The sequence below is a fragment of the Amblyomma mixtum genome, chromosome 9 (assembly GCF_055824585.1).
Source record: "Amblyomma mixtum isolate Tamu chromosome 9, ASM5582458v1, whole genome shotgun sequence".
Lineage (NCBI taxonomy): Eukaryota > Metazoa > Arthropoda > Arachnida > Ixodida > Ixodidae > Amblyomma > Amblyomma mixtum.
In genome coordinates this window covers 114,391,546-114,413,138 of record NC_143020.1, presented here as the reverse complement: position 1 = coordinate 114,413,138, position 21,593 = coordinate 114,391,546, and the positions used below count along the sequence as shown (strand labels likewise).

Sequence of the window (21,593 nt, the reverse complement as noted above, 5' to 3'; positions counted from 1 at the left end):
CGGAAGCGCGACAAACGTCACGTAAATCCGGGTCAGACATAGGTCGAGGATGCGCGGAGCGTTACAAAGAGCTGTCTGCTAGAAAATGACGCGGTGGATGGTGCTGGCGAGTAACTGAGGGGCTGGCTTCCCCGTGTAGCGTCAACAAAGGCCTGAGAAAACAACTCCAAACCGCGAAGTAGAGGGGAAGCGATGCCGTCGAGACCTTCGTGCGTCTACTGAGTCGCCATCGGAACGATGTGCATCTCTAGATCTCTGCCGAAGGTGCGACCGTCGACGAGGTGCCGTCGCGGTTCATCGGAGCATATCATGCTTGTGAAACCGCGCATAGCGGCAATTTAGAATGAAAAGCTCGTCTCGACTCTTGATTGTGTGCTGAGTGAGTGGCGATCATGCTTCTGAAGCTTCCACCATCCTGGCAGGGGAGGTTGACGACTCCTTGATCTCAGTGCATGTTGTGTGTGTGTTGACACCGAGCTGCACGAAGCCTTCCTAATTCTTTTTCGTGCCCGCAGTGGCGATGACTCTTGCTGGTGCTTTGACCGCGGCGTGCGTGTTGTGAGTGTTGCGCGATGCCAAAACGAAAATTGAAATGGATTCTGCTGCTCGCGATCGCTTGGGTAGGCGGTGTGGGCTATTACCTCTTCTGGAGTGCCAACCACGACGTGGTACGTATTTGTGCGTGCGGACACTCCTTTTCTGTTTTGGTTCTTTTTTACACGTGCTGAGTCATACCTTCCTGAGTAAGCTGAAAAAACACTCTTAACTCTCTCCCCCCTCCCACTTGTTTCGACGGAGCTGGTTTGTGCTGAAACGAGAGAACTGCATAGCGAGAAGCGTGAGCCGCGCGTCAACACAAACTGCGTGCAATATCACTGCTTTCCGTAGCAGTTGCATAGTGTGCTTACAGCCCCACGCCTTGGGGAACAGTGATGTCGAGTGCTGCTGATGACAGCACCTTCGAATTCGATAAGATGAGAGTAAATTCATAAATAGTGGTATGATCATACTTTGCCTAGTGTGCGAGATGTTAAATGACTGTAAGCACACTGCATGCAGCCTGCCAAGTCATATGAAACGACTGAAGGGCTGTCTTTAGTGATCAGACACACAATGAATGGCTAGATCAGTGTATGCTTGAATGTGACTGTATGAGGTTTCAGGTCCAGTGCACCATATATAGGGTGGCTTGGGGGGTCAGTGTACGCAAGATTCGACACCCTTGAAAGGTAGTCAGTTGATACTAACGTCTGTAGCTGCTCTAAAATAGTTAACCATAATGCAACATTTTGGGCATGACAGAGGATGTAATTTAGTAGTATTAACAAAAACAAGGTGGAAATGCAGCCTTTTCTATGCCCAGTAGTGGCTAAAATGAAATTGTCATTTCCAGGATGTACTCAAGCTTGTCCATTTTGGAATAGTAAACATAGTATTATGGTAGCAGCAGGTCAAGGATGGCAGCTATCAATTACTGCAATATTATTGAACAATAATGTATGCAGTATTCTGTTGAAAGCCCATTGAACAAATGTTGATGTAGCATCATCATCGTCATCAGACCAGATGAACTCATTACAGTACAAAGGCCACCCCCATAGGTCTCCATTAATCTTGTCCTGTGCTAGCTTGCCTCTTCATGATTTCAGCCGAAACACCATTAACCTGTTCTTGTTCTTCAACCCTCTATGCTCCCTCCCTGATTGATTCGATTGATTCTATGGCTGTTTCCGGTCATTCTGATGTTTGTCCGGCATCAAAAGATGCATTTATTGTTGAGAAAATTAGATCGAAATATTTTACAGCAACTCGATTCAAGACTTTGGTGTTTGCACCGAAACGGACTCTGTGGTCATCACTTAGAAGTAAATGGCAGTGTAACCTAGGCTCAGGGATAACTGCCAAAGAAAAGTGCCTTGACGTCATCGTAGTTTGCTTCTGAAAATGGCCGGTGGTGCCGACGCCTGTATTTAATTTTCTGACCTAATCTAGCTTATAAACACTCCATTTTCAGTGTGGTAATCTATCATTACAGGTAAACGTCTATCCGTCCTCAGTGTTTCTTTAAAGTTACTCCAATCATTTACGTTTTCATAACTTGCTGCCGATTGAAGTTCCTGTGTCTTGTGAACTGAGAGGTGCTCATTCTTTGTCCGTCTTCGTGACTTGTCTAGGTCAACACTTACTAACATTTGGTAACTGAACCTCAGCTTGTTTCTGGCTTTAGTATTGGCCAATCCATTTTCGCACATCTTCTTCAAGCATAGCATGTCTTATCTGCCCTTGTCTGCTACATCAGACTTGTGTCGTGTGGCGTTGGCATAAGTGTGCAGCTGACAGTGGCTTTGTGGCGTGCAGCCCCCAGATAGCAATGAGGCCCTGCGTCTGAAGCCGTCTGCCGCAGCAGCGCTCCGACAGTCGTCCTCCCAGCTGCCAAACACAAGCAGGCAGCTGTCATGGCGCTACTTTGACGAGAAGGGCTATGTGGCAGCATCGCACGTCAAAGCAGGGGTGGACCCATACGAGCGGCACAAGTTCAACCAGGAGGCGAGCGACGCATTGCCCAGCAACCGCGCCATCCCTGACACGCGCCACCCGCAGTGCATCCCCGAGGGCAGCTTGCAGCCGGGCGAGCAGCTGCCAGCCACAAGCGTCATCATCACGTTTCACAACGAAGCCCGCTCAGCGCTCCTCCGCACTATTGTCAGGCAAGCCACACTCTGCACTGCTTGCACAGAGAAAGAGCTTATAGGAGCGGAAACCTACTGGCATGAGCGAGCTCAGGTATCACAGAATAGAATGGCGTGCATAGTGGCACATGCAGTAGCGCCTCCTGGTGACATAGATTATAAGTTAAGAAGTGCTTGGGACTGGGCTAGTTGGAATATCTTCTCATAAATGCTGCGCTGCTTAGTTGTACACGGACAAAAAAACTGGTCCAGTTTCTTTGTCCGTGTACAACTAAGCAGCGCAGCATTTATGAGTAGATTATAAGTTTCCGGATTGCCATGCCTGCCACCATCGTACAAGTGGCTGTGAGTCGTCTGCAGCACCTTTATACTGTATCAGAATGTAGAGTTTTTATGATGAGCGCAGCTGTGGAGACAAGTAAAAAGGCAGGACAGTTTTATAATTTCTCCTTTCTCCTGTTTTTTCTTTTTCGTGGTATGATATCACAAAATAAAATGGTGTGCATAGTGGCACATGCAGTGGTGCCACCTGGTGGCATAGAATACAAGTTTCCAGATTGCCATGCCTGTCCATGAGTTATAGTTAATCTTTTCACCGTCAGGTGCCACCACTATACAAGTGGCTCTGAGTCGTTTGCAACACCTTTATGCTGAATCAGAATGTAGAGTTTTTGCGACGAGTGCAGCTGTGGAAACAAGTAAAAAGGCAGGGCAGGTTATCATTTCCGCTTTCTCCTCTTGTGTCTTCTTTTTCTTACCAAGAGCGCCCTTGTTATGTTGTACTTAATTTGACAGTGTTAATGGCCTTATTGTTCTGTCCATCTAGTTCTGTGCAGGTTAAAAGTATATGCATATTCTTTGTAACATGTGCATGCTTTGTGTGGTACTGTTGTGGTGAGTCGTCCTTCTGAATGTAACCCAGAAATAAGCGTCATAGTTCCATCACCACATTTGACTATGCTGTGTTGCTAAAACCCTTTCATAATTTGTCAAGCCAACCTCTAAGCCAACTTTGTGAGTTAACACAGGCCCTGACAAAGTGCTAATTACATTTATGGCTGCTATTTAGCCCAGTTATAGTTCACAAACTCTTTTCATCAAATACTTTACTGGACGTACAGGCTTTGTCAAAAGTACAGAGTCCAAGTGATTTGCTTCCAACCAGTGAAGTTGGTTGCTGTTATAGCATCCGTGGAAGCCCTAACTTTCGGAGGGGTGACAACAAGAGAGTGCCTCTCACCTTCAATAGAGATTTGGCATGCCGGTTATGCATTAAAAGCCACACAGTGTGACCCAGGTGCAAATTCCTTTGGACTCTACACTTTTGATAGATGCAGTACCATCTCTGTAAAAGTTACATGGTGCATTACATATTGGGCTTAGTCTGCTCACTGCAAACAACAGCTTTTTGGTAGACATTACAGGAATCATGGAAACACCATAAGTGCCACTTTTCAAGAACCAATGTGTTTGAAGCTATAGCTACATTTTCTTAAGTTTAACTGTATTCAAACGTCAGTGCATAACAGGTATCTTACGACCCTTCCAGTGTCCTCAACCGGAGTCCGCCAGAGCTGATCGAAGAGATCATTCTAGTGGACGACTTCAGTGATGATCGTAAGTGGTCTTGTGCTGTGAAAAGCAATTCCCCATCACTTTCAGCATGCATTCCAATCACTTTGTTTTCCCTTTGTGTTCACACAGCGTCGGACGGCACAGAGTTGGCAGCTATACAGAAAGTGCGTCTGGTGCGAAATAACAAGCGAGAGGGTAGGTAGACACACACTGCTTTTGTTTTCACTCTAAATTTTGTTGCCTGAGCACAGCTGTATGGATGCATGAATTTGTGATGCTCTGAATGCAAGAAATGGTGACCAGGCATCTGTGTCGTACGTGCAATATGAGCTTCATCGTCGCCTGTACATGTAATGGGCATGTGGAAGAATACGACATCAGAATGTATTTGGAGGTTCACTTCTCTCCAGGTTTACTGTTAACTGTCATTGTTTAACACATGGTCATGTGACCTTGCTATATGACATCATTTCACATGGACAAGACCACAAGACAAACAGGGTCCGGCTACACACAAACAGCTTACACCGTAAGGTAGGAAAACCAATAAATAAGTCTAAAAAACCCAAGGGTTCTGCTGAATCTAGTTTTGAAGACCCCGAGTGAGGTCACCTGTGAGTTCTCCCGGGCTCATGTTTTGAAAGTGTCCACTGAAGTGGATGTGTCTAAATAGGCTTAGCTTGAACAGGATGTATTCTCTTTCTCCAAAAAGCAGTGAACTCCACCACAGCCATCTCGGATTAAGTTAGTTTGCAGAAGCTCTCACTGCCTCTATACAAGCAGAGCTGCGTGTGTCTGCTTTTGAACACTTGAATATGAACCTGAATTATTTTGGAGTCCACGTTTTGTTATCACTTTCGTGGTATAGTTATTGATGCAATGGTAAGCACATCAGCTGTCGTCTGCACTCCAGACTGCAGCCAATCGGTGCAGACCAGTTTAGAGATGTCCGCTAAGTTGACATTCCCTCAATACAGGTTATGGCATAGAGTTTCTTACTATTACCTAGAGGGAAAGCTGGCGGCGCTGCACTTCAGCCACCAACTAAGACGTTTCATTCCGAAAACGTTGTTCGTGTGTGCGCAGACGACTTTCGCGCGAACGCAGTGTGCAAAATCCATAGTAGTGAAAACGCTTAGACACACGACGCCAATAAAAGGTTTCACTTTTCTTAAATGCCATTAAAAACCTCTTATAGGGTTCAAGCAACAACATTTTTTTGAAAACATATTTACTTTTAAAAGTGCGCCTGTTAATTACGAAAGATTAGTTTTTATAGTGTTCATTACTAGGCCAATAGGAGAGCGAGTCGTCTCTTATTTTGGGCAAACTTTGCACTTAAACGCTTTTCTGCTCGTTTGTTGCAATCGTTAGTGTTGTGTCCCCTTATTGCTTTTGTGTGTGTGCGCCCCCTCCTAACGACCACTCGCGTCCTCCTCTTAACGACAGTTCGCATCCTCCTCCTAACGACCACTCAATCCTCCTCCTAACGACCGCTTGCCCCTCGTCGCACGCTGTCGCCGGATGCCCCCCCACGGTGCGCCCCCGCACCCTCCTCCTGTTCTGGGAAGCCACTCCCTGCCGTGGACGCTTCTCCACTCCCTCCTTTCTTCGGGCGGCCAGTTCGGCTGCTGCCTCGGTCGACGCTGGTCGCACCCTCTTCAGCTTTAAATAAACGAAGTCTAAAAGTACCGTGTGCGTCTTTCGCTGCATTCAACACAGCGACCGGACACGACAGTGGCGACGAGAAAGTGGATTCGACCCGCGCTACGCAACGCTATTGACAAGCCATGGCTACGCGAGGGTTTCCCAATCAGATACCAGAATTCAACGGTTCATCGTGGTCATCGTGGGTTGGACGTCTTCAGTTCTACTTTGAAGCTAACAACATCACAGACCCAGCCTTGAAGAGGGCCAACCTGCTGACGCTGTGCGGGGAGCAGACCTACGATACTGTCTGCGCCCTTATTCAGCCAAGCACATCAGCGGCAGTGTCTTACGACGACATCGTAAAAGCGCTGCAAAAGCACTACGACCCAAGGCCATCCGAGGTCTACAGCCGGGCTCGCTTCCAACGACGAGATCAACTGGGAGGAGAAACTGTGAGCGCCTACGTAGCCGCGCTCAAGAAGCTCGCTGCCGACTGCAATTTTGGAACGCTGTCGACAACAGCTACCGGGCAGGAGGGAGACGCAGCTTCTTCTGCTAACACCACCATGCTTCCCTTGGACGTGATGTTACGCGACAGATTTGTGTGCGGACTGAGTGACGAGTCACTGCAGCAGCGCCTGTTCGCTGAGAAGGACCTCACATTCAGCAAAGCTTACGACATCGCCGTTCGAGCGGAGAGCGCCGGTCACCAGCAGAGAGGGATTCGCCGGAACACCGAGCCGGTACACCAGACAAGCAACCAGGTGCGCAAGCCTTCTGTTGTTGTAAAATCGGTCAAAAAGGCACAACGCTGCTGGCGGTGTGACGACCAACACAACCCCCAGGGATGTCGATTCCAGTCAGCCACGTGTAATTTTTGCCACAAGCGAGGGCATATCGAAAGAGCATGCATTACGAAACGGAGACTTGCCAAGATAAAGTCACCTTCCCAGCCTAATCACAGCGTCAACGCCTCAGAGAATACGCCGCTATCCGATCTCCATGGAACAACATCAGCAACACCATCTGTGTTGTACGACCTGAACACCATGAATCTCGGCACGCGACCGAAGATTTTTACAGAAGTAAGCGTACATCACCAGCTGATTAAGTTCGAGGTGGACTCCGGCGCAGCCTGTACTCTGATCAGTGAGGACACGTTCCGAACTTCATGGCCATCTGACGCACCCGCCCTGCAACAAGACGACACGCACCTGCGAACGTGGTCAGGACAGAATCTGCCACTATTGGGCTCTGCCAACGTGCAGGTTAACTACAACGGCCAGACCCATATGCTACCTCTGCTTGTTGTGAAGGGCACAGGATCAAGCCTTCTAGGGAGAAACTGGTTTTCTCCACTAGGCGTGATGATATGCGGCAAACATCAAAACGCCGATGCGCTAAGCCGTCTGCCACTAGACGCAACTGTTGACGAACCATTTCCACCAGGAGACGTTCTGATGTTCGAAGCACTGCCAGAACCTCCGCTTACAGCAGGCACAGTTGCAGCATCTACGCAGAAGTGCGCAGCTCTCCGGCTAGTTTACACAGCTGTTCAACAAGGCAACGTGCATAAACTCAAAGGGGACAACTTCGACGCTTACCGCAGGCGAGCTACAGAGTTGAGCACCCATCGCGGCTGCATCATATTTGGGTCCCGAGTTGTGATGCCGAGAGAACTACGCGCACAAGCTATGTCTCTCATCCACGCCGGACATCGGGGCATCGTTGCAATGAAAAAGTGTGCCAGAAGCTACATGTGGTGGCCTGGCATTGACAACGACATCGAAACAGTGGTGCGAGAATGCAAGCCTTGCCAGAGCAGCCGGAGCGCCCCGCCGAAAGCTCCTGTCCCAGAATGGGAAAAGCCAGACACACCATGGCACACACTGCACATTGATTTTGCAGGACCAATTGAGGGCTGCACTTTCCTTGTGGTCGTAGATGCCTACACAAAGTGGCTTGAGATAAGGCAAATGGGACAGACGACTTCGGCAGCAGTCATTGACAACCTCCGATCACTATTTGCAACGTTCGGCCTGCCGCGCAAGGTAGTGTCGGACAACGGAACACCGTTTGTGTCTGCGGAGATCCTCAAGTTTTATCGCGACAACGGGATCTCATCAGTTACATCGGCCCCCTACCACCCAGCGACAAACGGACAAGCCGAGCGCTACGTAGCCGAGCTAAAACGCGCCCTTGAAAGAGATCAGACAGGCTCGCTGCAGCGCCGCCTTGCGCGCTTTCTCTTCAAGCAGCACACGACGGTTCAGAGCACAACAGGCGAGACCCCCTCGAAAATGATGTTCGAGCGTGAAATGCGAACCCAGCTCACAGCCATCCTCCCCGAGCCAAAGGCAGAGACGTTCCGGGAAGAAAAAGCAATTCCGCGCTGCGGCACGCTTAATGAGGGGCAGCGCGTCCTCGCCCGACAGTTTCTGAAAAAGCCACGCTGGGAGGAAGCTACAATTGTCAGACGCATAGGCCTGCGCTCTTGGCTCGTCAACATACATGGCACAGTAGCACGCCGACATCTCAACCAGCTGCGTAGATTTACGACGCCGTCTGAGAGCTGTCCGCCAGCGGAGAGAACACGTGCACCATTTTCCCACATAGCCTGGCACCTCTTCCCGGAAGAAGAGACTTCGCCCAGGACAGACCCAGGAGACACAGCGAACAACAGCCAGCCTACAAGTGTTTCTCCCCCGAGCGCACAAAGCCAGCGCGCCTCCACGCGTGAGCGCCGACCCCCTGCACGATACCAGGCAACTTTCTAAGGGGGAAGGAAGTGTTGTGTCCCCTTATTGCTTTTGTGTGTGTGCGCCCCCTCCTAACGACCACTCGCGTCCTCCTCTTAACGACAGTTCGCATCCTCCTCCTAACGACCACTCAATCCTCCTCCTAACGACCGCTTGCCCCTCGTCGCACGCTGTCGCCGGATGCCCCCCCACGGTGCGCCCCCGCACCCTCCTCCTGTTCTGGGAAGCCACTCCCTCCCGTGGACGCTTCTCCACTCCCTCCTTTCTTCGGGCGGCCAGTTCGGCTGCTGCCTCGGTCGACGCTGGTCGCACCCTCTTCAGCTTTAAATAAACGAAGTCTAAAAGTACCGTGTGCGTCTTTCGCTGCATTCAACACAGCGACCGGACACGACAGTTAGACAAGATATTGAATATTGGGACGTTTCTAGTTATCAAACAGCTTTATTTTTCTATTATTTTTTGGCCAAAAGTTGCAGTTCCGCAACAAGTAGCTCACCGCCCCATGATGCTTTGAGCGCCCATGGTGGCTGAAGTGGTCTCGAGGGGTCGCCATGCAAACTCCCATAGACGGGCTGCCAGCTTTCCCTCTAGGTAATAGTAAGAAACTCTATGGGTTATGGATTTGTCAAGTGTGTTACAAAGAGGTGCAAGGACTAAATGGCAGCCAAAATGTGCAGGCCTGGTGCGCAGTCGTGTGCGCGGAGCCCACGAAGCTCGCGCCCCGGTGCTGACCTTTCTGGACAGCCACTGCGAATGCAACCAGGGGTGGCTGCCTCCGTTGCTGCGTCGCGTCAAGGAGGATCCCCATCGCATTGTCTGCCCCGTCATCGATGTCATCAACCTCAACTCGTTCAAGTACTTCGGGGCCTCTTCTGACTTGCGCGGGGGTATGCGACTGCAGCACATTCCGTGACTGGAGTACCACTTTGTAATCCTTTAGCCATCATTGTTATCAGCTATATCTAGTGCACGACAAAGGCACCTCCCAATGATGTCTAATTACTTCAGTCTCAAGTCAGCCATGGCACTCTTATCACCACAACCTTCCTTATCTTGTCACTCCACCCGAATTTCAGCCACCCTCGACTGCATTTTTTTTATCCATGGTATCCACTCTAGGAGATAACCAGTTATCTTTTATGTGTATCACCTGTGTTACCGAATCCAATCTTTTGTCTAGGGGTCTAGCTACATCCACACTGCCATCTCCTAGTGTCACCCCCATCATTTTTCATTCCATCACTTGCTGTACTATCCACCGTGTCATCTCGACTTCTAGTTTTATATTTAGACAGTACCCTAAAGAGTGAACTTATATCACTGCTGGGATCATCTCTCAAATTTCATTATTCAGCTGGAGTTTTCTTGAACACTGGAGCGCTGAAAATGAAGTGGAGTGATTTTAAATCTTATGAGTCCATTTTTCTCATTTCCTGTTTTTTTTTAGTAAACTGTCAGCCTAGAAAAATTGTTCTTATATTACTTGATAATATTAGTATATTGGCAGGCTTTCTGGAGTGAAATTTTGCAAGGAACTTTATTATGTGCTATGTTTGTCTTTTTCCTTTCTTTGATAATAAAAAATGTTTAAAAAAATGGTGGAAATGAAAAGCCAATGTCATTCTTTATATGGTGGCATTCTTTCAAAATATAGCAAACCAAATATAGCAAAACTAAGCAAACCAATTCTGTGCTCTGGACATTCCTAAGGCCACATAACACAAAAAATTGGCAAAATTACCCTGATTTTCCAAATGACAGTTTCTTCAGCAAGCACAGTCATCCTTGTCATACAGGTTGCACAATGTGCTTCATACTTTTTCTAGAATAATGAAAGCTGACAGAGATGGTCCCAGCACTGATATAAACTGGTCCCGCAAGTTTGAATGAAATCGAGCAAGTGGTTCGAAGGTTCACTCTTTAGGGTAGTGTCCCCATTTAAAAAAACATTGTCTGGTGCTCACAAATGTTGTCTTGTTATCGTTCAAACAGTATCAATTTTTTTCCTCAAGCCATGCTCGTATCTTCTGAGGCCTTGCTGCAAAAGCGTAGTATTTTAGCCCAACCTGCCCTTCTGGCTATCCTTGTGTCATTTCTTGAACTTGGTTCTATTGTGCAGGCTTTGACTGGAACCTAGTGTTCAAGTGGGAGTTCCTGTCAAATAAGGAACGCGAAGAGAGGGCTTCACACCCAACACTGCCCATCAGGTGTGGTAGCACTTTGTATCCTTAAAAGAAGTACTACCAGTTTGCCCAAATTTCTGCCTTAGCACTTTCACGTTAGGGTGCAGCCAACCCTATGCCATGAACACTCCTTCGATAAGCTGGTCAAACATGGGGTTGTGAAAGCGCATAGAAAGAAGTCATATCTTGCCTGGTCGTTTGTCCGCTAACTGTGTGTTGGCAGTTTGTTGACTACCGGAGTTAAAGGGGCCCAGAAACACAATCTTAGTTGACAGTTTTGCCTGTTGATCGCATACAGTGAGTTACAATGGTGCTATTAGCGTCGGTAATACCGTGTATATTCCGTCTCTTAATATTCTAATGTCCTCCCAAAAACAAATTCATGGCTCTGATGGTGTCCCGACACAGTGGCGGGTTTTAGCAGCGGATATGACATCAACTGGCGCGAGCTTGATGATTGAACAAACTGTAAATATACTGCAAATTGCGTGAATCAATAGAGACACATTTTGCCACCTGTGGGTGTTTTATATTAGATCAACAAAAACAACTTGTTCGTCTTAGACAAAAGCCCTGCAAAGCAAGTAAAATAAAAATACACCACCAGGGGCTCTGGCATGGAAACGACGCTGCCAGCCTCAGCAAGAACGAGTTGCAAAGAGCAGGCAACCATGGAGTGCAAACTTCTGCGATGTGCTCTGGCAGGTTGTTTTGATTGGTTGCGCCAGGTGCTGTCATTGGGAGAGAGAAATAGGAGTGGGAAGCCCCGCCAAAATCGAGTTGAGGGCAGCGTTTTGTTTGCTTGTATTTTGAAATTTCTACACTGAATAACTCCCGTTCCTGTGCATCGATTGCTGTAATTCTTTTTAATTCAGCATCTGTGTGACATAAAGAATCCACCTGAAGTATAGCCGGTATCCCCCCAAGCAGTGTTTCGCAGCCCCTTTAAGTAGGAACGCTCTTGCGAAACTGCTGGTTGATTTTGTACTTAGACTTGGGGGTGCCTCCTTGTAATGGTGCTTGCCTGGTTTGGTCAGAAATAAATCAACATGATTTCTTGTCACTGGGAAGGCTGAACCGCAGATGTACTATTTCGCATAGGAAATGACGGTGGTGTCCTCTGTGACTACAAATGTGATTTACCCATCACAAGAAGGAATGTACAAATCTACCACTGAAACTGGTTTTTCTTGAGCTGCAAGAGTCCACACATTTGGTCTTGCATCGTCACAGTATCATTTTGCTAATAAAAAAAAACACAGCAGCTAATGTAGCGAAACAGCACTGCATGCAATTTACCGCAAAATGCTGCTTTTGTTTGACGAAGTACAAACTGTATTGAGCACACAGTGTAGGAGAAGGCTTAAGGGGAGACACTGGTCTTGAAAAAAAAAAATTTTATTAATCAAGTCACAGTTGCGAAATCTTCAGGGAATATGTATTTTTGTGTGCTGATTCTAAATATGTCATTTAATTTCACGTAAAACAATTCCTTGAGCACTTATGCACATTTTATGCTAGTATTTTGCGGAGAGTTTTGAAGAAAATGTGCTGCGGGAAACTCGCTGAAATGTATGCCATTGGGTTCTCTTGACACCAAGGAATACAATAAGGGTGAAATTGTCATCCTGCCTATCATAGAACTTAAGTTATGGGGTTTTGAAGTTGTCGCTTCAGAAATGAGAAGGAAAGTGTGTATTCCCGTTTCTGAAGTGGCAGCTTCAGTACCCTATAGCTCGAGTTCTATGAGAGCCAGGATGATAATTTTACCCTTATTGTATTCCTTGGTGTCAAGAGAACCCAATGGCATACATTTCAGCGAGTTTCCTGTAGCAAATTTTCTTCAAAACTCTCCGCAAAATACTTGCATAAAAAGTGCATAAGTGCTCAAGGAATTGCTTTACGTGAAATTAAATGACATATCTAGAATAAGCGCACAAAAATACATGTGTCCTGAAAATTTCATAACTATGACTAAATTAATAAAATTTTCTTTTCAAGACCAGTGTCCCCCCTTAAGTAACCATTCGCATTAGTGGCACGCAGTCTAGAAGAATAGTGATGCAGCAGTCAGTCTGGGCTGCAGTCTAAGCCACATTTGTTTGCAGAACGCCAATGATTGCGGGAGGCCTGTTCGTGGTGGACAAAGCCTACTTTGAACACCTGGGAACCTACGACACAGCCATGGACATCTGGGGTGGTGAGAACCTTGGTGAGCTACGTTCAGACATTCCAAGACTAGTATGAGCTTTCGTGCTCACTTAAGGTGCACTGAGCTGTGTAACACACTATTGGACTCTTTTCACTTCTGCTACCTAGTTTTCGTTGTGTATTGTAAAGTGCAAAAATCTCTGGCAACTCTGTCTGTACTTGAGGGGGCTGCTATGCATAATGTGATATGAAGCACGAAGCACAATTTTTTTGGCCCTGTTGTTGGCTTGAATGCCCTACCTCCACCTGTAGTTCACGCTGCTAGTGAAGCCATTATGGCCGTGCCAAGTGAAGGAAGTGGCTTGTTCAGTACTGTCTGAAATTTGCCTCAGGTGGCATCAAAAGTTGCATTAGAACATGCCAAATTCACTTTCACATCAAAGATGCTTTTCTAGTGAAGGAAACATTCGAAACATGAATTTTTGAGAATCAATGGCCATGGTATGGAGACTTTAGAACTTTTGTTTCTGTTAGCTGAAAGAGTATGTGTGTGAAACTCTTAGTGCCCCTTTATTTACATCATCTGTGCCGCATTTTATGTTTGTAATCAATCAATCTATTTCATAATTAAGCAGTCAGCAAGCAGACTGCTCTTAGCAGATGCGAAGTGCATCCGCCGTGCCTGAACTCCCAGGCTAAGAAGCTGTGCTGCTGATGAGGCTTATGGTACACCATTAACAAGGGGCGCCCAAATCATGCAGAGCTGTCCTTCCGTGTGTGGCAGTGCGGGGGCAGCCTCGAGATCCTGCCCTGCAGTCGTGTGGGCCACGTATTCCGGAAACAGCACCCCTACTCGTTCCCGGGTGGCAGCGGCAATGTCTTTGCTCGGTGAGTTTTCTTTCCCGCAGTTAGTGCATACTGTGAATTAGACTCAAGTGAATTATACTATCTCTTCTTTAAACCCTTAAACAAATTTTGTTGGGTCCCTGAAATTGTCTGTTTGTATTTCATGTTTTATGCTAAATAAATACTTTCTTTCTTTCTTTCTTTCAAAGCTTTCTCTGTTTCAAGTGAAAACTGGGCTTTACACAGCCAGCGGGATGAACTGGTTCATGTTTAGGAGGAGACACGAAATTCTGATGACCGGTGGAAGCGGAGTTTTGGTTTTTGAGTCTCGGAATGTGTTTAGGAAATTTCTAACAATTTCAAGTGTTTGAGTAGGCAACCTTGCTGAAAGTGTGCTTTTTAATAACCCGTTTAGTGTATTCTGGGCTTCTGTTCATCCCAGCCTGGTAGAACCACCTCTGCAGTGTTGTGGAAACTGGTAAGAGAACCAGGGTGTCAACCATCTTGAGGTTAAAGATGTTAGTCAAATGAGGTCCACTTCTTGACTTTCTGGACAAGCGATAGTGTGTCTGTCCATAAATTGAAATCATTGGCAGTCCAATGTGTGCTACAATGTCACATCCACATGCGGATGTCCAAAGCATCACTTATAGCCATACGATACTGTTCACATTTCATGAGATAATTGCATCATGGGCGCGTGATCTGCATAGAGAAGGAGACGACGAAGACACAGCTAGAAGGGATTGTCCTGCCCTTTCTAGCTGCAACTCACTCAGCTATTGGTTTTGCAAGAAAAAAAAAAAAAAGATCTGCATTAATCTGCCATGATGGCATTACTGCAGGCGGAAAGTACCAAAGTCAGATGGTGTAACGTTTGGGCAACACATAACCTCAGTACACAAAGAAAACACACACACTCGTGTACATAAAGTAAGACAGCGTTAACATAAAATCTGTTTAAGAAATGCAAAAAACGCTTCCGCAGACGTGCAGTCGGCCGCGTTTTTTTGCAGTTTGTTGCAGGCAGATATGAAATGCAGAAAGAAAGAGTTCTGCTAAACATTAGGCCAGCACCTTATTTTTCTCGCCTTAAAAATGAGATCACAGTGTGCGAATACAAAGTGTGGCAGCTGAACACACAGAGCTTTAGCGATTCCGGTTTTGTTGAAATAGATGCGGAAGAACATTTCTGTTTTACTGTGCAAGCACCTTCGATTGGATAGTCCCTAACCAAAAATTCCTTTATTGTTGAAATGCTGTGTGGAAAATTGTAGTCATTTGAATAAGTACTACCTTACTTAAATAAACAGGCAACACATAATATAGAAAGGTTATTTGAACCAACCATTGTAATGCTTGTTCCATGACATTTTCCTTCACCCTGTATACAGCTTTAAAACGCCTTATCTAAGACTTGTTTTCAGCTTCTGTTTAGGTTCACTTAGCTTTTTCCACAACCCTTGGTTGCTGGTGCTAAGAGGCCCAATGAAAAGTTTCACTGGGTATTTGTACGTTTTTTGTCACCATGTCTAGAAACACTCGTCGTGCTGCTGAAGTCTGGATGGATGACTTCAAGAAATACTACTATGCCATGGTGCCTGTTGCTCGCAATGTTCCTATGGGAAGGTGAGTGACCATGGACCATCCGATATTTTTTTTTGTTATCTAGAAATGATGTACTCTTGGAAAACAGTAGAGGCTTCTGCTGCCACCTGTGACCAGTGTGGTAGGTTACAGGATGGGCTAACCTTGTTCGTTATTCAGAAGAACACCCACGGGAGAGATAATGAGATTCTTCACACTTTTCTGCTGGAGAATCGCTCATAGGCTCATTTTGCTTACTTGGTCAAGTGCACATCTCGGGAGTTTCCAAACTTCTCGACCTCGTGACTGCACTCATAGAAATTGCTCAGGAAGGATTTGCAGTTGAGCCGCAGAATACTGCAGTAGCTGAAATCCTACAGTCACATTATAATTAACCAATTAAGTCAGGTATATAATTAACACGGCTAAGTTTCACTGTGTGGCCTCAAAGAGAGACATTTTTCAAGCGCTAAGACAACAAGGACGATGAGGGAACAGACAAGGACGAGCGCTCGTCCTTGTCTGTTCCCTCATCGTCCTTGTTGTCTTAGCGCTTCAAAAATGTCAAATCTGCACCAACTAGCCCGATCCGCTACCCTTCTCAAAGAGAGGCATCAAAGAGTTGCTTGCCATGAACATTTTCATGCTTACAAAGTTGACCCTGGCATTGAGCTAAAGCAGTTCCAATTTTCCTCCCCCCTCCTCAACCGACAGCATTGAAGAGCGACTTCATCTACGCAAGCGCCTGGGCTGCCAGTCGTTCCAGTGGTACCTAGACAACGTATTCCCTGAACTGAAGCAAGTATCGCCTTACCGGCGGAGAAAGCGATGATGCCTCCTCCTCTGCACTGCACCAAACTACCCGATAATAAACTAAATGAGGCCAGCCCATCTGCTTGCTCACTAGTGCTTGGGCCTCACTGGTAGCAGCACTGCGTGGTGCCAGCATGGTACCAGCATGGTGCCAGCATGGTACCAGCATGGTACTGGCATGATAACATGGTTGCTCACCAGGCATGCTGGTTGATAGGACCCTTCAAGGTAGTTGCACTTTGGCCACAGGGGTTGAAGGGCAAAAGAGGGATGCATGGTTGTGTAAGCATGAGCGAGCATGATACTGCATGTGCTTTCATTGCCATGGAAACTTGCAAATGCATGAGCTTGGCACTTGCATGCCTTTTCTGTGCCCGTCTCTGTACACTTATGTTCAAAATGGCCGTCTCGGACATTTAGGGCACACGCTGCTATACAAGTCACAGGTTATGTAAAGTACTAAGCCATGCTAGGCCTACCAAAACCATTACGCAAAGTTTTCAGCCCCGCCATGAATTATTTTTGCCACTACATTTTAGGCAGCTTTCCAACGAACTGTGCAATTTCACCTTTGGGTCTCTGAGAACCTGTGGGTTAGGAAGTTCACCTTCTGGCACTGAGTTCTTTCAGAAAAGGCTAAACTTGGAGCTAAAAGGAGGTGCCATTTAAAGAACTATAACCTGATGTTCTACTAGCTATGCTCATATAGCCTCTACATTTTAGCGAATTCTGCCTTCAGCTAAGTCACAGCGTCAACCCTCATAGGAGCTTCTATATGCCCCCAAACATGGGAAAAGTGCAGAGAACAGGCAAAGGCAGAGGTCCCAATCACTGAGAAAACTACATCATTCGGACGTCCCGTCCAGTCCTATCAAACATACGTGCTATTCTGTGGTGTTAAACTCTCACTAATTTGAAGGAATTCGGCTGTGCTTCGCTTAATTCGGACAGGTGGTGAAGCTTGCATGTGCACAGTGTGCCGAAGATTTGGCGATGACAATGGTGAGTGAGCAACTCTGGAGTCTGACCACTGCAGCACGAGATGCATGGACCGAAATGTAAAAGTGTCGTGCTCATTGCTATGACCATCTGTCGGGAAGGTATGATAGGAGTCTTTTCTGTCCTGTGCTGCGCTTCGCCATTTTCTTCGTTTTCACTGCCTGCGTGTCATGGACTGTGCTGTCAGCGTTGTCCGTGTCAGCGTGAAGCCTGTAGTTGTTTTACATTATATTGTGTGTGCAGAAGCAGGTTGTGCTTCTTTAGCATCATGTGGGGGGTTGTGAGAGACTGTTGATGTCATGAGTGTCGTAGAGGACATACGAGTTGGTTCATCCAACCATGTTTGCACCTTGTAACACTGGGTGGAACTGCAAAAAGTAAGTATTACCATGAAAACTGCTCTGCTCCACATGAAGCAATCAATAATTAGGTTCTTTCAGGAAATAGAGGTAGTACGTTGATAGGGAACACTTTGTTATGGTCTTTTATTTGGAGCCCCTTATAATTTGACATTTGGTTAATTTGGACATTTTCTTCAGCCCCGTGAAATCCGAATGCAACTGGTTTTACTGTAGCGTGGTTCTTTACGACTGGTCTGCACGGGCATGCATGCTTTTGCAAAGCATGAAAAAGGAGGTGCTGAAGGTTGGCTATGAAACGAGAGCTACTACAAGAAACATGAATCAACATGATGATGTACGCTACAAGCAACTCATTCCATGTTTGTCCATGTCTCTTGCTCTTCGTTGTTTTGTAACCAGCCTTGCAGTGCTGCCTAATTTAAGCCATGTGGCACAAACTAGCCCATCCCAACAGTCAGTTAAGCCTTGCTTTCCATGTGATTTAGCCTATAAATGGAAACGTTCTCCAATGGACAAGGGCAACAGACATGGATGGCACAAACTCTGGACTTCCAAGTGAAAATTTATTTGAAAATTTAATTTAATCCTGCTCCGCTGCTTGCATTAAAACCGCACTTGGCGTGCAGCATTCGTGTCATCCTTGTTTGTATGTCCTTGTCCGTTTTGGCACTTGGAAGTGTTTCTCTTTGTAGACCAGAACCGACTAGCCCGACTTTCTGCTGTCAGCGTGTGTGATAGGCCTTTTTTTCAGTTCTGCTTAGCACTCGCAACATGGTAAAATAGCTTTGTCCACAGCGCGTTCCTTGAATCCTTTGGGAAACCCTTCCTGCCTTTTAATAGGGTACGGACAACTTCCTCACGGATCCCTCGTTGTTGCAGGGTGCCGGCAGCTGGAGGCGAGCGGCTTGCCTCCCTACGGCAGGGTTCGCTCTGCCTGGACACCCTGGGTGGAAACGAGGGCTCACCAGTGGGCCTCTTCGTGTGCCACGGTGCGGGTGGCAACCAGCACTGGAGCCTGGCGTCACGTCTCATCGCACACGGCGGCCTCTGCGTCACGCTCGACGAAGAGCAGGGTGGGTCGCTGCTGCTCAGGCCCTGTGGTGGGCACCCCTCACAGGTGAGGTGGACGCATGTGGCGGTGCAATCTGTCGAGGTTTCCAGACCTGCTGGCAGTCTGGCAACTTGAGCATTAGCTTGACCGAGCAGGTCATCTGTTTAGTATGATCCATGTGTTCCCATCAGCTAGCCATTTTATAGAGCTTGCCAGCAGAATCATCAAGCATGCCGTGTTTAGGGACACAACAGTCAATGACATGCCAAGCTACCAGAATGAAGCAGTGTCTAGCAGCTTGTTTTGTGTGGCGATAACTTTATTGTGTCATGGTTTTTTTAGACATAAAATGAGGGCAGGAGCAGCTACATATTAGCAGCTGTTAGTCAGTGCTTTGCCTTGGAAGGCTTTGCACCTTGTGCAGTGAATGTGGCAATGTGGCGTGGAAGATGCCGTTAAAAAACAAGGCTCAAGGTTTTTTTTTTTTTCCCCAGGCACATGCAATAGCAGGTGTGGCCTTTGGCTGAGACCACAGCCTCTGGAAAGAGCAAACTGTACAAGTTTGTTCCTTCCCGTGTTGTGTCTTTTGTCTCCGTCCTTTACACCACTGTTTCCACTCTAGAAATATGTAACACTCAACATTCTTCCTTTGTCTTTGTCAAGAGTAAGGTCAAGCTGGCTCTCCAAGAGCGTGTTGTCTGTCCTCATGTCCTGTGCTCATGCCCGCCCTCGCTTGTTTGCGTGCATCACGTGTGCAGAGGTGGCTGTGGCAGGACCACAAGCTGCAGCAGCCCGGCGGAAAACTGTGCCTGGATGGCAGCAATGGACGACTGAGCGCCCAGCCGTGTCGCCGGGCAGCCAGCTCACAGAGGTGGACCCTGTCCACCTGAACCCCCTCTTTCTCCTCCAGAGCAAACTGAGGGGGCTGCCTACTCACCTCAAAAGGCCGGTACTACTTAAAGCAGCGTCTCTGCTGCGGTTGTGACGGGCGCACAAAGTGTGGTTGTCGCAGATGGTATCTGTCTCCGCTGTGACACAAGAATATGCAGGAGCAGGAACTCTGTGTTAGTATAATATAACAGTTCCGTTTTGATTGTTCCTTTTTGTTTCCTCTTTCCCATCTTCATGATTGGCTCGTGTTATGCCACGTCCCCCCGCGTTCCCTTTTCATGATTGGCTCAAGCCGAGTGATGGCAGGGGTGTGGCATTGCTTTGGTGGATCACAGTGAATGAAAAACTAAAAATGAAATGCAGTCAAAAACGAAACTATTCTATTTTACTAAACATGATGTCTGGCACGCTGCCGTCTTTATCACACCTCAACGGCCCCATGCATGGAATTACATTAGGGGTAGCATTAGCATCAGTAACAGATAACAATCAGCCTGACTCGCACAAAATGGTGTGCAAGGCAGCCGAACAGCGCATCCTGCATATTTGAAATTATAGTGGCAATGGAACAGCACATCATTAAAGTATGCTGGAGGTGTGGCGATCGTTATAATTTGCTTAAATTATATGTGAAGAGCTACTCGAGTCCTAATGATGGACACAAAATGTTGGCCCTGGCAGCTTGTACCATGATTGCATGCAGATGAACGAAAAGGGCTTGTAGTGTCACATATGCCTTATAGAGCTTGCGGCCAGTTACCAGTGGCGCCATCTAGCAGCCAGAAAAACAAACGTCTCCATGCAGTCAGCTAAAAGCAGTGCAGGAAGCTTACGCTCTGCCACCAGGTGCCGCAGTTGTAAGTGCCCTCATTGGCAGCTCTTTCCTGCGCGACATTAATGTGTCCATCCGCCCACACGTCAGCTGCTGAGAAGTTCCCCTGCTGCTTATTCTTGGTTCACCTGTTTTGATGGAACTCGTCAGAACAGTGAATGGCATTTTCGGCCAGTTTGAATGTTGCCTTTCCGGGCAGAGTCTTCCCTACCACGCACGCAGTAAACAGGGCTGTGAACACAATGGTGAATGCAGGAATGTCGAGAAACTCGAGGCCGCGTTTTCCATTCATCTCTAGGTTTTCATTTTTCCACAAACCAGATGCTTTGTACAGAGGAGGAGGCATGCTCACAGAGAGTGAAGCTCCTCTGTACTCGTCAGCTTCAACGTGTCAATGCTTTTCACAAGGCCTTGTGCTTGCTAGACACATTAATTGGTTTCTGTAAAGTAACAGTTCAAAACAGGGGCTGCGTCTAGTTTACTACGGCAGCTTTAAAGAAACGCATTGTGCACTTAAATAGGGCAAAGAAATCTTGAAGCTACTGCAATGATGGCTAGTGTTAGATGAACAAACTTGCCACAGAGCCGCTGTGCACTAAAGGTTGTCTGTACCATATTGAGATGAAAGTCAAATATCGTCCCTTGCCTATCTGGGGGATGACATCACGAGTGTGTCATGCCTTTGCACATCGCACGGCTTTCAATTACAAAAGAAATTGTGCGTGTGTTTCAGCTCTAATTTATTGCAGCGGAATTTGTGTTGAGAGAAGCGACCTTTGGCTTTGTTACTCGAGCAGGGTAATTGCAGTTGTGTGTGATCATGGTTTGTCAGATTCAGCCGTGGTTAAGGCTGCCGGTGTAAAAAGAGTATTATCTGAGGTCGAACAGGCTGCTGCAACCATGGTTGGCAAGTTAACCAAAGTTCAGTTTGCCGTGCAACTACTCACAACGACAATTAGCAATAGCTGCGTTTGCCTCAAATGCGTTAAGGCTTCCTGTGTAACTGTGGTATTTGAGAAGCGGTAGTGAAACTATCACCCCACGGATGGGTCGGTCACCTGTTCGTCTCCTCTTAAGCCAGCTAGATAGTCAATTGGAGCAAGAGCTGGATCTGTTGTGAAGACAGTTTTGTGAGCGGCGCCGCTGTGAAATTTTGGCCGCCAGTGGTCCCAATGACTGCAGAGTTCTTGCCCCTCCATCAAGC

General features: G+C 47.1%; 1 protein-coding gene across 1 annotated transcript; it reads left to right on the top strand.

Moving 5' to 3' along the window:
• Window positions 1-65: 65 nt before the first annotated feature.
• LOC149330832 (polypeptide N-acetylgalactosaminyltransferase 2-like) lies at window positions 66-19,779 on the top strand. The gene is made up of 12 exons (XM_089561520.1): window positions 66-668; window positions 2,359-2,708; window positions 4,240-4,307; window positions 4,395-4,460; window positions 9,352-9,561; window positions 10,794-10,881; window positions 12,966-13,069; window positions 13,770-13,896; window positions 15,391-15,483; window positions 16,156-16,239; window positions 18,495-18,732; window positions 19,425-19,779. The coding sequence occupies exons 1-12, from the start codon at window positions 573-575 to the stop codon at window positions 19,554-19,556; spliced, it is 1,656 nt and encodes a 551-aa protein (XP_089417646.1). The 5' UTR covers window positions 66-572; the 3' UTR covers window positions 19,557-19,779.
• The last annotated feature ends 1,814 nt before the right edge of the window (window positions 19,780-21,593 follow it).

Coding starts and splice junctions, on each gene's coding strand:
- LOC149330832 (XM_089561520.1), top strand. CDS start 573: ATGCCAAAACGAAAATTGAAATGGATTCTGCTGCTCGCGATCGCTTGG. Junction 4,308..4,394: donor GGACGACTTCAGTGATGATC/GTAAGTGGTCTT, acceptor GTGTTCACACAG/CGTCGGACGGCACAGAGTTG. Junction 18,733..19,424: donor GTGGTGGGCACCCCTCACAG/GTGAGGTGGACG, acceptor TCACGTGTGCAG/AGGTGGCTGTGGCAGGACCA.